This window comes from Rhamphochromis longiceps, linkage group LG22 (genome assembly GCF_057381845.1).
Source record: "Rhamphochromis longiceps isolate RC_006_pf linkage group LG22, R_longiceps_female_GT1.1, whole genome shotgun sequence".
NCBI classification, from domain to species: domain Eukaryota; kingdom Metazoa; phylum Chordata; class Actinopteri; order Cichliformes; family Cichlidae; genus Rhamphochromis; species Rhamphochromis longiceps.
In genome coordinates, this window is record NC_140577.1 from 24,856,659 (window position 1) to 24,872,066 (window position 15,408).

General features: G+C 38.7%; 1 protein-coding gene across 1 annotated transcript; it reads left to right on the forward strand.

The window, feature by feature from the left end:
- Positions 1-9,755: 9,755 nt before the first annotated feature.
- Positions 9,756-14,880, forward strand: LOC146644140 (sodium-dependent neutral amino acid transporter B(0)AT1-like). The gene is made up of 12 exons (XM_085395384.1): positions 9,756-10,057; positions 10,600-10,740; positions 11,218-11,355; positions 11,444-11,625; positions 11,714-11,824; positions 12,422-12,534; positions 12,624-12,752; positions 12,864-13,020; positions 13,143-13,347; positions 13,434-13,593; positions 14,206-14,368; positions 14,489-14,880. Exons 1-12 carry the CDS (start codon positions 9,859-9,861, stop codon positions 14,696-14,698), a joined length of 1,908 nt encoding a protein of 635 aa, XP_085251510.1. The 5' UTR covers positions 9,756-9,858; the 3' UTR covers positions 14,699-14,880.
- Positions 14,881-15,408: the final 528 nt, after the last annotated feature.

The window sequence follows — 15,408 nt, forward strand, 5'->3', positions numbered from 1 at the left end:
GATTCTAACTGCTCTACTGTGTGATGCAATCACAGACAACCACCAATCACAGCAAAGCACTGAGTCTATGTATGGGGCCATATACCGAGCGACCTCCTGTTTGTCGCTGAACTGGTTTGACAGACACATTTCTACAAAACAAAAGAATAAATTACAATTTGAAAAATCAAATCCAACCAAGAAAAATCCAAATATGACAATCTGATTTAAAGTTTACATGCAGAAACACTCATCTAGTTGCCACGCACCGATGGCACCATGGTGCTCGAAGGCCAGACTGTGCTCCACCTCTTCAACAAATAAACATAGGATACTCAAAGGCAACTTCCTCAGCAGAGATAAGACTCCACACAGCATACATCTTATGTTGATTACTGGTTGTAAATAAAGCGTAAAGGGCATAAAGAGTTTCCCACACGCATCGAAAATCACAATTTTACGCCTGTTATCTTATCTGTAGTCTTGGTACATCAGGATTAGGAAACATCACCTTGTCTAAATGTGGGCTTGATCACCTCCCAACCACGCATTTACACCGTGCATGGAAGTCATCATGAATAAGATCATTTGCAGCACCTTAGTCATTGGGTGGATGGCATTAGCTGCAGGTTATAATACAATCTTTTTGATGGATTATCAAAATTGTACAACTAAAATTATATATATATATATACCTCTGACCACCACCAGTAGGCAAACATGGGGTTAGTATCTTGCCCAAGGATATTTGGCATGCAGGCAGGAGGCAGCCTGGGATCAAACCACCAACCTTCTGATTAGTGGCTGACCTGCTCTGCCACCTGAGCTACAGCCACCTCATATAAATAGCTGCCTATGGACCTGCACATGTGTCTATACAAGGGGGCTAAATTTGTAAGTTTGTTTGCTTACAAAGAAATGAACAGTCTCTCATTTTTATGATAGTTTTATTTTAATAGAGAGAGAGAATATCAACCAACACATTACATGAAAGTGATTAAATAATTTGGTCCATTCCTCTTGGCTGCTGCTGGGCAACTCAAAGTTTCGGCTCCTTCCACACATTTCCTGTAGGACGGAGGCCTGAAGACTGGTAAGGCCAGTACATGACCTTAATGTGCTTCTTCTGCAGACACTGTTTTGTTGTTTTTGGGATATTTTTTCAGTCATTGTCATCCCAGAAGACCCTTCTTTGAGCTGGTTGTAGGAAGGCGTTTCTCAACCAAGATTTTACAGTACACGGCCCCATACCGTGGCCCCTCAGTCTTGTCTGTTATGATGGAGAGGTTGAAATGGAAGAAACAGATCCTATGTGCTTCATACATATAATGAGTTGAGATCTATCTGTAATTAATCGATTGATTGTAGAATGTCACAGAATTCTGCTGTGGTGAGCTAGAATTCTGTGACATTCAAATCAATGTGTAACCTCTATGTAATGTGTTTTTTCTGTATTTTTAGTTATTCTGTCAATCTCAATTAAAATGAAACCACCACAGAAATGAGGAACTCTTCATTGTTTTGCAATGGGGCAAACTTACAGATATAACAGGGGATGAAAGAAGTGTTCCCCCCACCTCACATCTCTATGCAAATATGTGCATTTCAAACTGTTATACATATGGATGCCACTGTATTGAATCAAAATACATTAAGAGGATGAACAAACAGAAAGGGATGTCATGTACCGAATACAATGTGTGTGTATTTATTGTTTCTTTTGTGTGTCTTTTTTTTTTTTCAGATCAGAAAACACAACAAGTGAAATGACCCACACCAAATGTAAGACGGCTCACTAACTGACCCTCGCTGTTTTTTTCACCTGGCATAACAAAACTGCTCAGGGTTTGCAGATTCGTGCTGGCTGACAGACTCTCGAGTGACCTTTGAATGCATCGCTTGAGCAGGCATTGCAGAATTTTTAAAGGTCCACTGAATCTAGCCGGGCTGATACTTTCCCTGAAAACGATCATTGCTTTCTGGTAATGCCTGACTCTGTGTGGATGTGTTTGGTTCTGTGAAGTGTCCCCCTGTGTCAGCATTGTTACATAAACGTGTGCTCCATTTGACAGTCTGGGTATGCAACTACTTTTATTACACAATCACTTTGATTCCTACAGCTGAAGTAGACTGAGTGACAAAGCCAGTATGCAGGGATGTTGTAGTTTTCCATATAAAGGACTATGGGTTAAAATTTATTTACCTCCAATCTTCTGCCTGTAGTCACACATATGCAGTTCTCAGTTATTTACCAATAACGCTAAGCTCTGAAGAACGGAGGTTTTTTTTATCTGAAATGGTAACATCTCATCCTGTTCCTTGAAGACGACATGAGTGTGTGCAAACTATGCAAACACACTTATGGCCAATCCAGCAGGACCTGGAATTGCACAGACACCTACGAAGAAGTGGAACATGGGGCAGTGGCAGAGTGGAGATCTGCTCTATGTGCTTTCATGGCTTCACTCCAGCTTCCTCGTGCAGTCCAAAGACATGCGTGTTAGGGTCACTGGTAATTCTACACCAAGAGTTTAAACAAAAATAGACATACTGTAAGGAAATAAAGGTGATTATGATTGTTGACTGATGGTCTGATAGACAGTATTTGCACCATAAACTCCAAATACACTGAATTGGATTTTTCAAAGGAATCATTATCCAGTGTAATCTATTACCTTAAATTATCACATGGAAACTGCATGAACCTTGACCAGTATGCCATAAATAGAGGTGTGTTGCAAGTAATGCAGATTAAATGTTTTCATGATTCAATTTCATGGTCACATGTCTGAACCTCGAGTATTAGTAACAGCCTAGATATGTAAGAGAGGGAGAAGGTGATTTCAGACTGACATCGAACATTAAAAATGGTATTAATTCCTCCCTACTTCAAATTACACCGACTAAAACACATCAGCATGAAATAAAATAATTTAAAAAAAACAGTAGGAGGGTTTACATCAGTGAAGAACTGATTTTATTTCACTTGTGTATCTTATTGAAAATGCAGTAAAGTGCAAGTAACTATGCTAGAATCACTTTTGATGATTTTATCTCAACCTCATTGAACAGCTGTAATTCTGTTTCTGTGAATAAAAAATCTGGTGGGAGAATATAAATACCGGAGATAAAAAAAAACTGAGCATGCATAATCTAAAATGCTAGAGACACAATAAAAAGCCCGATGCGTCATTATGGGTTTAATATCCTGGCTCAAAGTAATTTGTGTTAAACATTAACTTACAGGTGAATGGAAATCGCTTCAAAAAGCTAAAACATCCATTTGAGAGCAAAGACCCACCGAAGCGTTAACGCACTGTACATAAAAATTTGTGTCCATAGAGTTGATGTTGTTTTGCTGCAGGGACAGTGGTTGTGACACGATGCTATCAGCACATGCAAACATCAGTTAACAGACACGTCATTCAGAGGAGCATGGAGCCAACATAAACTGGTCAATCTATCACTTTGGCATATTAGCATCAGCTAATTAAGGGCTAAATGCGAATGACTTATTTGTAAATCTAAAAAGTATATACATTTTTATTTACTATTGTAAAAAAAACCAAAAACAAATATATAAGAATATATTTTTAAAAATGCTCATGAAGTCCAAACTTCCCATATGAGCAAGTTTAGCAGCTTTGAGATCTGTGTAATATTGGGCTGTACTTTTGTTTAGCTGATCGGTGCTTGTATACAGTGATTAACGTTTAGTTTGTGTTACTATCGGACAAAAAGTAAGAGCCAGAAGTTCAATGGGACAGCCACCTTTCCCTATAGAGGCCCAATCATGTCGAAAATGAAGGCTCAAAACCCGATGTGTCATACAGCTTCTCCATATCAGCTGATTGAAATCTCTGTTATCTGAAAAAGATGCTCGACCAAGAAGCGAACTTTCAACCCTGACCCCACTCCACCTGCATTGTCACGCGTGATAATGAAGACAGTAAAAGCTCTGATTGGTGCATTTTCTTACTTCGCATGTTTAACAGTTTCTGAAAGACTTACGTGTCAAGTTCTGAAATATGTAACTGACAGTCTTGAAGAGATTGAATTGCGAGGCCGTTAAATTAGTTGAGGAGAGGGGAACTGTGAAAAGAATAATGAAGGTCGTACACGACACTTTATACGGCAGAAATAATAAATCTTTTCCGTTTGTGTTGGGGTTTGAAAACATCTAATGTTCCAGTGGTTACAGTAAACAAGGTGTGCGTTTAACTCATTGTACACAACTCTCGTATCTTTCAAGCTATTTAAGTTTATCTCATAACAAATGCCCGAGTGTGCTTTTATGGTGCCTTTCCTTATCGTGCACGGTATTTCCCATCATTCCGCTATCGGATGGCTTCTTTGACCCCCTCCGTGTTATTATGCTGCTTCAGAGAATACTGACGAGGCTTGAGGTCTCTCATGGCAGTGTGGATTCTCAGAGCCACGGTGTGTTTTTCAGTCTATACAAATGTACGGGTGCACACAGTGAAGTGAAAACCATTTCTCCCTCTTGCCTTTTTGTTGTGTTGTTTGTTAGCAATGTTTAATGCTGCTGTTTCATTTCCAAATATCAACCATGGAAAAGGTTCCAGCTTCAACCAGATATTTAATTATAAGTATTTCATTTAACAAACACTCAGCTGATCTCCAGAGATTTCTAGAGGCAATTGTAATAATCAATATTGGTCAAGCTACTTGAAAGTAGTAATTAGTTGCTAATTACTGATTACTTCTCTGAGAATGTAATTCCATTACTTTATCGATTACTTATTTTCACAAGTAATTAGTTACTTTATTACTTAGCTACTTTTAAAAAAACGTGACACACAACCTGAATACAGGTTAGCAATAGACCTTCCAGCCCAATTCTATTTTTTCTGCATAATCCTTCATATAAAACTGAATCAAATGAAAAAGTCTCTTTTTAAAACTTGTTTTATTAGTTTCGGTCTTTTAACTTTATGCATCAAGCAAACATTAAATTATATGCGACAGTCTTTGAATTGAAGAAGTTTGTTTAACATTTAAACCTGTTTTCTGCGTATTCCAGCACATAAAATCAAATAATGTTTTGTGTTTACACTCAATCTTTCAAATAGATGCAAGTAAAATACAGCAAAGAATTAAATAAAATCAAAGATTCACTGGCACTGAGTCCTGTTGCTCTTAAATCTATTTTCACCTGTTTAGCAGGAGTGGGGCCGGTGGAGGTTTGCCCGGTGCTGCACCAGTCATGTCAGCGGGGGGATCCAGGGGTTTCTCTGTGAATTTCACATTCCCGTGGCAGCTGCCTGCTCAGATTGAAAGTTTCATTTTTTGTTTTCTTCCCACGCATATTGTACAGCGGACGCCAATGTTTTTGTCACTTTTAATGGAATCAAACTCAAAGTAATGTCAGTACTTCCAAGCTTTAAAACGCTGCATGGTCGTACTCTGTCCCACACTCTGCTGCTGATTTTTCCCAATCAGTCCACTAATACAGTGGTGTTCCTTAAACAGTGGGAAAGACGCCATTTTTAATCATTGTTTTTTTTGTTATTTTTTTATTGCTTGTCCTGTAAATAAGTCAGTGAAGCACCGCAGGTTGTTTTATAGAGTCTGAAGGGAACAGTTTCTCCTCTATTGCAATCATAGAGGCCATAAAGTTTTGCCCCGGCCTCTACACGATGCTTGGAAGTACAGAAGGACTGCTGGTTCCTCTGCAAGACCTCAAAATTTTACGAATACCTGTGTCAGTGTGCTAGTTTGTACATTGTTTCTTTATTGGAAAAGTGTGTTTGTTTAGGATTTTAGAAAATGAATCCTTGTCATCCGTATTGATCCTGCTTATCTTTGGTCTGTGATCTGTTAATTAGTGGTTAGGATTATCAGATAGATTTGCAGGCGTCACCACTTTCTGTAGGATTATTACCTAAGTGTCCTAAATGGTTAGTTGTTAGATTTTCTTTTCTATTCTTCCAAATATGCTGCTACAGCTCAACACTGTTTCTGCCAAAATCATCAAGCACAAGAACACCACAGAGCATCCTGTTCCTCCTTCAAAAATGTCTTTTTTTCCCTCAAATCCAAAGAACGTTTGCCAAATTCTTTTGATGCCTCAATGAGTGACACTGATATCTATCCATGCAAAAAGCAATGACATCAATTCATAATCTGCTGCTTATCTGAGCCTGGGTCAGTCAGGAGAGAAGCTCAGACCTCCGTCTGGTTGGGTAAACGGATGTAGGGGTGTGTGAGGTTGTGTTAACATATTGTGAGTTTTGTGTTCTGTACAAATCGTTTTAGATATTTTGTACAATTTAATTTGTTGAAAACAGCAGGTTGAAAGCGGTTTTTGTATCTTTTGTGACAAGATGAACAAACTACCTGTGCTGCGCTGCCCTTTTTACTCCCACATGCTGATCCAAATCTGTTAGAAATACGTGCATAGATACATTTGGATAACTTTCTCTCAGCATATCTACACTGAATTAAAGAAAGCATAGTTTTTACAGTAGCAAATGAAATATTTTTAATGAAGCAATATCTTGAGATTATTTTTATTATATTAGTGATTTCCATTTAAAAATGACTGATACTCAAATCTGACTTTTAAAAAAAACATTATTTTACACATTTCTTCACAGACAGCCTGAATGTAACATAAATCTTCATAATTTAAGTGCTTTTAAGCTTCATGTATCTTTCAAAAAGACATCCAGTATTGTCTTTTAACATGGTCCCATGATGACAAACCTTTAAAAAAAAGAAAGAAAAGAAAATCCTGAATTTAGAGTGCTGTAACATAGCACTGTTGCCTCATAGCAAGAAGGTCCTGAGTTCTATCCCACCATCAGGGTCTTTCTGTGTGGAGTCGACGTGGGTTCTCTCCCACAGTCCAAAGACGTGCAGTTAGTGGGGTTAGGATAATTGGTGATTCTAAATTGCCCATAGGTGTGGATATGAGTGCGAGTGGTTGTCTCTATGTGTTAGCCCTGCAACAAACTGGCGACCTGTCCAGGGTGTACAGGCTCCAGCCCCCGCCCCCGTGACCCTGTCAAGGATGAGTGAAAGAGAACGGATTGATGGATGATGCTGAAAAAACACTGAATCCTGGAGGCAGGGATCTATTAAGAAAGAAAGAATTGTGATGAAAGTCAAATGTAATATTAAGAAAAAGAGTCACTGTGATACTAAGACAAAAAAATGAATAGAGTGGAAGAATCAGTCATTTAGATGCTATTTCACCCCCACAGTGAAGCATTTAACATTACTGATGGTAACCTGCTGACTTCACATGCACAAATGAACTATTAACTATTTGATGATTCGGTCTGCAGCAGGCAGTGGGGAGTGAGCATAAGAGGAGTAAGTTTTTTTTTTGAAGTTGCAGGTAATTTCTCACAGGTCAGCAAATATCACCAATGTCACAAATTGTTCTGCACAGGCTTTAAAAAAAAAAAAAGGGAAGCCACGGTTGCTGTAGCTGCAGTTTCCACATTAAAAAAAAAAAGCAGCGTGTAATAAATTCACTCTCAGAGAAAGATGTAAGACAAAGAGGTCAAGAGAGGAAGAAAAGAGATTATTCTTCAGAGGCAAGAACTGCTCAGCAACAGACATTTTACAAAGCAGCAACAATGGGAAACTCCATGTTAGATTGAAGTAGTCAGACAGTGGATGTGTACACAAAGTGCTGCTTGAGATATCTGGTTATTTCATATTGTGAAATGTCTTTAAAAACAAATTACATTATAATAATTTCATGTTATTAAGAAGTACATGGGTAGTTAGCGCAGGCTAAACTGGGACTGCTGTGTTGCGGTACAGTTTACAGTGATGGACGGTGGTATGCATAGAGAAGGGCTTGGAAAAGAATTGAAAGAATTCTGAATTGGACAGAATTTTGGCAGAATTTTGCAACAGCAAAGGCGATGGTAGAAGTAACTTCCAGGGGAAAATGCTGTTTTGTCTTTTTTTAAAATGAGATTTGATGGGATATTCTGTTCATGTAGTTTTGTTTTTGTCCTGTTGACCACTGAAATAAAAGGTAATGCTTTACAGTAGGTGAAGCAATACACCTGTTGTCCTCAGGGGTCAAAAATGACCCCAGTTCATTTGAGTGTTTTTTAAAGTACAAAGTACAAATTGTCAATCAATTCAGTGTTACACCTTAGTTTAGCTTAAGACCAACACATTACCACAAAATTTACCTTTCATTTTGCAATTTGGGACCACCAGAAATTGTTTACATAAAGTATAGCCTGTTTTTTAGCGAAAATAAAATCAGACAATAAAATATTTAAATGTTTAGATTATTTTGACTATTTGACTAACCACAGAGTGCTGTATGTTGAACTTTAGTGAGAATGTTTTTCTTGAAGCATTTCAAATTTTTAAAGCAGCACATAATCACACCTGTTGTCCTCAGGGGTCAGAAATGACCCCATCTGGTTTGATTGATACTTAATTAATATGAAGTGGATTTTTCACCCAATTAAAACTTAATTCAAACATTTTGACACTATTTCTTTTTTAAGTCTGATAAAACCTCATTTAAATGAGCTTTTCCTTTGTTTTTGGCTAACACTGAGTAGTGCTGATTTTCTAACACTGGAATATTTCTAACATTTTGAGTTATTTTCCAGTGTTAGAAAATCAGCACTGCTCAGTGTTAGCCATTGTTAATCTTTAAAACTGACTAGGTTACTTTTAAACATATAACACTGTCAAAAGTGTTAATTTAACACTCAACAGTGTTGTATTTAACACTCAGAGGTGTGGACCCATATAGACACTCTCTAGTGTTAATTTAACACTGGAGATTTTGCTGTGTAGCATGTGGTCTAAATATTGGCAGTATTTTCTTTATCTTCTAATCCTGGATCCTCCTGATCGTTGATTCTTCCTCCTCATTATATTAGAGGACAATATGTGCATTGTTCTACTGGTCATTCCTTTCCACAACATGGTAAAAAAAAGAGTTCTTTTAGGGTCAAAAATGACCCGAGGACAACACAAGGGTTAATCTGATGATTTTCTTTAGTGACACTTTCCAAACTCCACCTTAATATTTACCTTCTACTGCCCCATTATTTAGCCAAGTCCCACTTTACTCCCTGAGTGTGACTGCCAGTTACATTGATAGTGGAAATGCACCACTCCGTAAATGTTGATGCCAGCCTTTCATTAGTTAGTTATTACGTTAGAGAGCAACACTGATAAGGTTTACAAGGGCCGTGAACTACTTGACAATCATACTGTGAGGTAAACATGGTATAAACTTAGAGAAAAAAATCACTTCCACAACTCTGTGATCATTTTAAAAATACTTTAATGGTTATCATTTAAAATAAGTCACAAATGAGCTTTCACAGACCGAATAATGTTCTTATTGTAGCAAGAAATAAGCCATCTAGTTTATCAGGGATTACAAAAACGTGACCCGATGGTAAAGATAGAGGTTTATATTGTATCATTTCCGTTATTAGAATTCACCCAATCACTCTTCGCCCAGGGAAAGGGTTATTGGCAGCATCTCGTGTAATGTATTAACCACTAAGAACAAGGTTGCACCTTTTTCCGCTTAAAGTTGCTGACATCATATAATATAACACAGGTTAAGACAAGTGACTGATAACCACAAGTTAGGTGCAACGGGTCACAGTAAATGCCTCAGTGTCCCTCACCTGGACACACAGTAGGGATAAAGGACTCAGAGAGAGGGAGGAGAGAGAGAGAGATAGTCCTCGGAGACTCAGGAGCCGACTGCACAGAGGAGGTTTACTTCTGAATCCTCTCAGTTGCTTAAAAATTTACAAAAGTAACAGAACTTCTTATTAAAGAGAGACACAGAAGCTCTTATTTCCAATTTCTTTTTTGCACGGAGGAGGTTTACAGCAAGCCACCATGAAGCTGAAATTACCAAACCCAGGACTGGATGACCGAATCCCATCTCATGAAGATTTGGAAAGGATGGAAACCGAGGAGGCTGGGGACAGGCCCAAATGGGACAACAAAGCCCAGTACCTCCTCACCTGCGTGGGCTTCTGCGTGGGACTCGGTAACGTCTGGAGGTTCCCGTACCTGTGTCAAAGCCATGGAGGAGGTATGCAGGGACGTGTGGGGCAGTAGATGTGAAAGATATTTGAATATAGACTAGATGCCACAAAAGAAAATATCAGTGGATTTACTTTGTTTTTGCTAACAAAAGGACACTATGGATTTTAGTGATTAGAAAGAAATTATACCATTTGAGAAATGCTTTTGTTAAAAGGTTACAACCAAGTGATAGGACAAAGCATGCAGACATGTTGTATCAACACAAAGAACCCCACAGTATGAATTATGGAAATGCCCGTTTTATTCACCATAAATAATCAGATATAGATGCTGACTAGATTTTTATTGAATTTTATTTCTATTTAATGAAACTCAAAAAAATAAAGTCTTTCTTGAGATAAATGCTATGGGAACGGTAATGTGTGAGTCTTATTCTTGGTTTGTACAGTTCCTAGTTTAGCTAATAAAAAGCTGCTTTTCACAGTTTACAAGTATCTTTGTGCTTAGTTTCCTTTGTTAAAGTGTCTAATAAAGTGAAAATCTCACCACTTTGCTAATTCATTATGAATGTTAATGTTGTGCTTTTAGGAGCGTTTATGATCCCGTTCCTTATCCTGTTGGTTCTGGAGGGAATCCCGCTGCTGCACTTAGAGTTTGCCATTGGTCAGCGCCTGAGAAAAGGCAGCGTGGGAGTGTGGAGAGCAATCAACCCTTACCTGACTGGAGTTGGTGTGTACAAAAAAAAACATGCATGTGTGTGGGTGTGTGCGCCTTCGTATCTTTGTGTTTTATTGTGTCTATGTTGGCAAAATGGCTCCACAGACAGCAATAAGTTATAATTCCCGTAATGGCTAAATATCTCATGTATTAACTAATTTAGAGTTTTTAGAGGATGGAATTGTTCTGTTCTTCCATTAGGTTTGCTTTTGCAGCAACGGTTACTCAAGCTAGGTTTTAATACAAAATACAGACCGAGTAATCATTCCTATCCAAGCATTTAGAAAAAAACACTCAATATTGGGATCACTTAAGTGTACACTGAGCACCATAATGAGACCAAATTCCTGCCAAGCATATATCATATGTAACATATATAAACATAGCACTTACTATGCTGTCATGCTAAAATAAGCTAGCAAACATGGCCCACATCTTAAGCAGATAATCACTGTGAGTTTTTCCACTGCTTTCTTCATTCTTTTGCAGGCATTGCATCGTTACTTGTCTCATTTTTGGTCGGTATGTATTACAACACCATCATGGCCTGGATCATGTGGTACCTGTTCAACTCCTTTCAAGATCCTCTGCCTTGGAGCCAATGCCCTCTCAATGCTAACAGCACAGGTGTGCCTTCATCTAACAAGAGGTTACAATAGAACGTTATGCGATGATTAGCCTGCCATCAAGTTGCTCTTGCTTGTGCCGTTTGCAGGTTTAGTGGCTGAGTGCGCACGGAGCACCACTGTTGACTACTTCTGGTACAGAGAGACTCTGAACACTTCAGCAGCCATTGATGACTCTGGAGGTTTGCAGTGGTGGATGGTGCTGGCCCTGTTCGCTGCCTGGACTCTGCTGTATGTGTGCTGCATTCGTGGCATTGAGACTACTGGCAAGGTCTGAAAAATCACAATGTCTAAGAAAAGGAAGTGATTTTTACATGTAGGTTTGCTCAGATATACACGTGCCATCTTTCTTTTTTCAGGCTGTCTACATCACCTCCACTCTCCCATATTTTGTCCTCACAATCTTCCTCATCAGAGGATTGACTCTCAAAGGCTCTACAGAGGGAATAAAGTACCTCTTCACACCAGATGTAAGGGTTCAATGTATCACATGTCACAAGAATCAGAAGGGACAAGATGAACTTATTTGTCATTATGGTTTTTGTACAGTTTTACAACGTCTGTGGAGAATTACTCAATAACGTCAGTGAAACCTGGACCTCATTGTTTCCACTCTTCATGCTTAGCTAAGCTAGATGGCTGAAGGCTCATATTTATTGCACAGACATTACAGTAATATATGGTTATATAACTGTTAGAAAGTGTACTTACAGAGATACAAGCCTATTTCTTTAAGCTATTATTTGCCGTTTTAAGACACCCAGGCCTGAAACATGAGAGCAGTAAACCTTTATCACAGGACTGATAAAAGCTGATATAAAAGCTGATACTGAAGGCTGAAACGCAGCACAGTTAGTACTGTAAATTCCAATACATAAGTAATCTAGATAGGCACTTTAAAGCCAAATTACCTGGTGACAATTGTGCAATTGTGCATTGTGTGTACCCTCTTAGATTATTAACTAACAACAGCCAGTGAGGTGGGAAAGTGTCCGTTTTAAAATTCTGTATAGGTCAGAAATCTGCTCACAGCTCAATAAGAATGCTTATCTTTGGATTCTCTTTAGGTGGATGAGTTAATGAATCCACAGACTTGGTTGGATGCAGGAGCTCAGGTTTTCTACTCCTTCTCCTTGGCTTTCGGGGGCCTCATCTCTTTCTCCAGTTACAACTCTGTTCAGTGAGTAAAGGTCTTGATTACACAGTCATAATGGAACTCACTGTCCAGCAAGTGTCCTCACGCTATGTCCCTTTAAAATCTACTTGCAGCAACAACTGTGAGCAAGACGCCGTTCTCATCTCCATCATCAATGGCTGCACCTCGGTGTACTCTGCAACGGTGATCTACTCCATCATCGGTTTCAGGGCAACGCAGAAATTTGATGAATGCCAGGGAGAGTGAGTTTCAGTTTGCACAAAAGATGACATTACAATAGGGGGAAAAATGAGAGAGTGAGATTTACTTGTATCTAGATAGACTCATATGAGTTTTTTCTTACTTTTTTTCAGTAACATCCTGCATCTCATCAATGCCTTTGACTACCCTGAAACCTCCATCACAATAGAGAACTACGATCAGGTTCTGACCAGCCTAAATCAGACAAATCCAGATATCATCCAAGGTTTGCCCTTAAAAACCTGCGACATTCAGAATTTACTCAGTCAGGTCAGTGGAGCCTTTATTTTTTTGTATCCTGTTAATTCCCTGATTATTTGCCCAGTTTGAGTGTCACAAAAATGATTCAAAATCGATTCAGAACTTGAAAGATTTGCCCTGTACCGCTTCAGGGTGTGGAGGGAACGGGCCTGGCCTTCATCGTTTTCACAGAGGCCATCATCAAGATGCCTGTTTCACCTCTCTGGGCAGTCCTCTTTTTCATCATGCTCTTCTGTCTCGGCCTTTCAACTATGTTTGGGAACATTGAGGGAGTGGTGGTTCCCCTTCAAGACCTTAGAGTTCTTCCTCAAACTTGGCCTAAAGAAGTTTTTACTGGTAACTTTCTCACATTGAGAACTTCTTCATAACCACCATGGAAAACTGGGTATGATTGTAACCGCCTGCTTGTGTTGTTTTTTCAGGTCTTACTTGCTTAATATCCTTTGCTCTTGGGCTCATATTCACCCTACGCTCTGGGAACTACTGGCTAGCTCTTTTTGACAACTTTGCAGGCTCAATCCCCCTCCTAATCATCGGTTTCTGTGAAATGTTTGCAGTTATCTACATCTATGGGATTGATAGGTAAGTGTGCCCGTCCTTAGGTGATCATTGAGTCAGCTTCCAAAGTAATGACCTTCTAGGTACTTTATCAAACATCCGACCATCTAAACAGAATCATGTTTGTACTTGTCATTATGGGAAAGTTCGCTTTCCTGGTATTTTCATAAGAGGCAGAAAAGGTCAGTGTTCAGTGAGGCAACCAACAGTTCTTGTTAGAGTTCAAACAAAGCGTTGCCTTCTGACCTTGCAGTAGAGATAATGTAACTCATCACAGCAGAAGTGTGTTTTAATGTTGCAACAGGAAGGGGAGGAATGTGTAAAATGTACTTTTGGCTTAGAGTTTCTGACCATGCACATGAAAGCAGTTAAGTTGACTTATTTATAACAATTATCTAATAGTTAGAAGAAAAGGTGCAAAAAAGGTGGTGTAATATACATCTTTTAATGTTGTCAATTTGGACTCAAAGTTAGCTTAGAGAAAAATAACAGACTACAGTCTGCTTTGGTATCAGCCAGTTGAGCAAACAGTGACATGTGATGCTTTATTTACTGTAACTAATAAAATCTACAAGGTTGCCTTTTATGGATGATTTTTACACATATGTATGTCTCCCTCTTATTGCTTTCAAACAGGTTCAACAAGGACATTGAATTTATGGTTGGCCACAAGCCCAATATTTTCTGGCAGGCAACATGGAGAGTGATTAGCCCACTCCTTATGATCTTCATCCTAATTTTCTACTTTGTTACCCAAGTCACCAAAGATTTAACCTATCTGGTGTGGGACGAGGAAGCGGTAAGTTTGTTGTTCACAGTAGTTTACAACAAGTTTTTACATACAGTAACTGCAGGAATAAAGATGTAGTTTGATGTTTTGTGCTGCAAAATGTAACTTTTTTGTTGATCCCGATCACAGGCGAGCTTTCCCATACTGGAAGCACGTCCCTATCCCTCTTGGATCTATGCCATCATCTTTATCCTTGCTGGAATTCCCAGTCTGGCCATCCCCATTTTTGCGCTCTTTAAATTTTTCCAGAGGAAGTGCTGCAAGGACAAAAGCTACAAAGATCACCCAGTGGACACTATCTCAGCCAAAATAGAAATGAACGGCAAAGCAAAGTTCTAGGTTGATGTCGCCTTGATTGTTTAATGTGACTGATGTGTACTTGCTTTTATTGATGTGTTCTATGCACAAGATTGCGACTGCTGACTATTATCTTTGAAAAACAGATGTGTATTTTTAAGTTGTTAGTTAGTTTCTGCATGATTGTGCACTTTGGGAGATTTATTATAGGGCTACAGGACACCCAATGGCTGCTTAGCTTATCTTGGCAGAAGGAAACAGGTTGACCTGCTCTGTTCATAAAATATGCTTACAAGCATCTAAAGCTCAATAATTAACATGTTCTCAGATTGCATCTGTATGGAGTGCACAAAGAAAAAAAAATGGGTGAGCCGGTCTGATATGTTTCTCCTGTACCCACAGAAAGTAGTAATGTTAAGTTAACCAGTCAGTGGTTGAATATATAACTATTCTTTTGATATTTTAAATGTACCACGCATGTATGTCTAATACAGACAATTGACTAATTATGGGACAAATCCTGACCATCGTTCCCTAGAGTGATGGCTTTGCAGTCACTAAATCTTTCAGAAGAATGGTATTCATTCATTCAATCAATGCAAAGATGAACTGAAGATGCTTTGGTGTCACGTGGCAACCCAGCATATTACTCAGACACTTTATGTTGCATTTTCCTGTGGTGTGCCGAGTGCCTCTATATACATGAGGTTTATTTTAATATTTTGTAAATAATCCTTGGATTAAGTAAGATT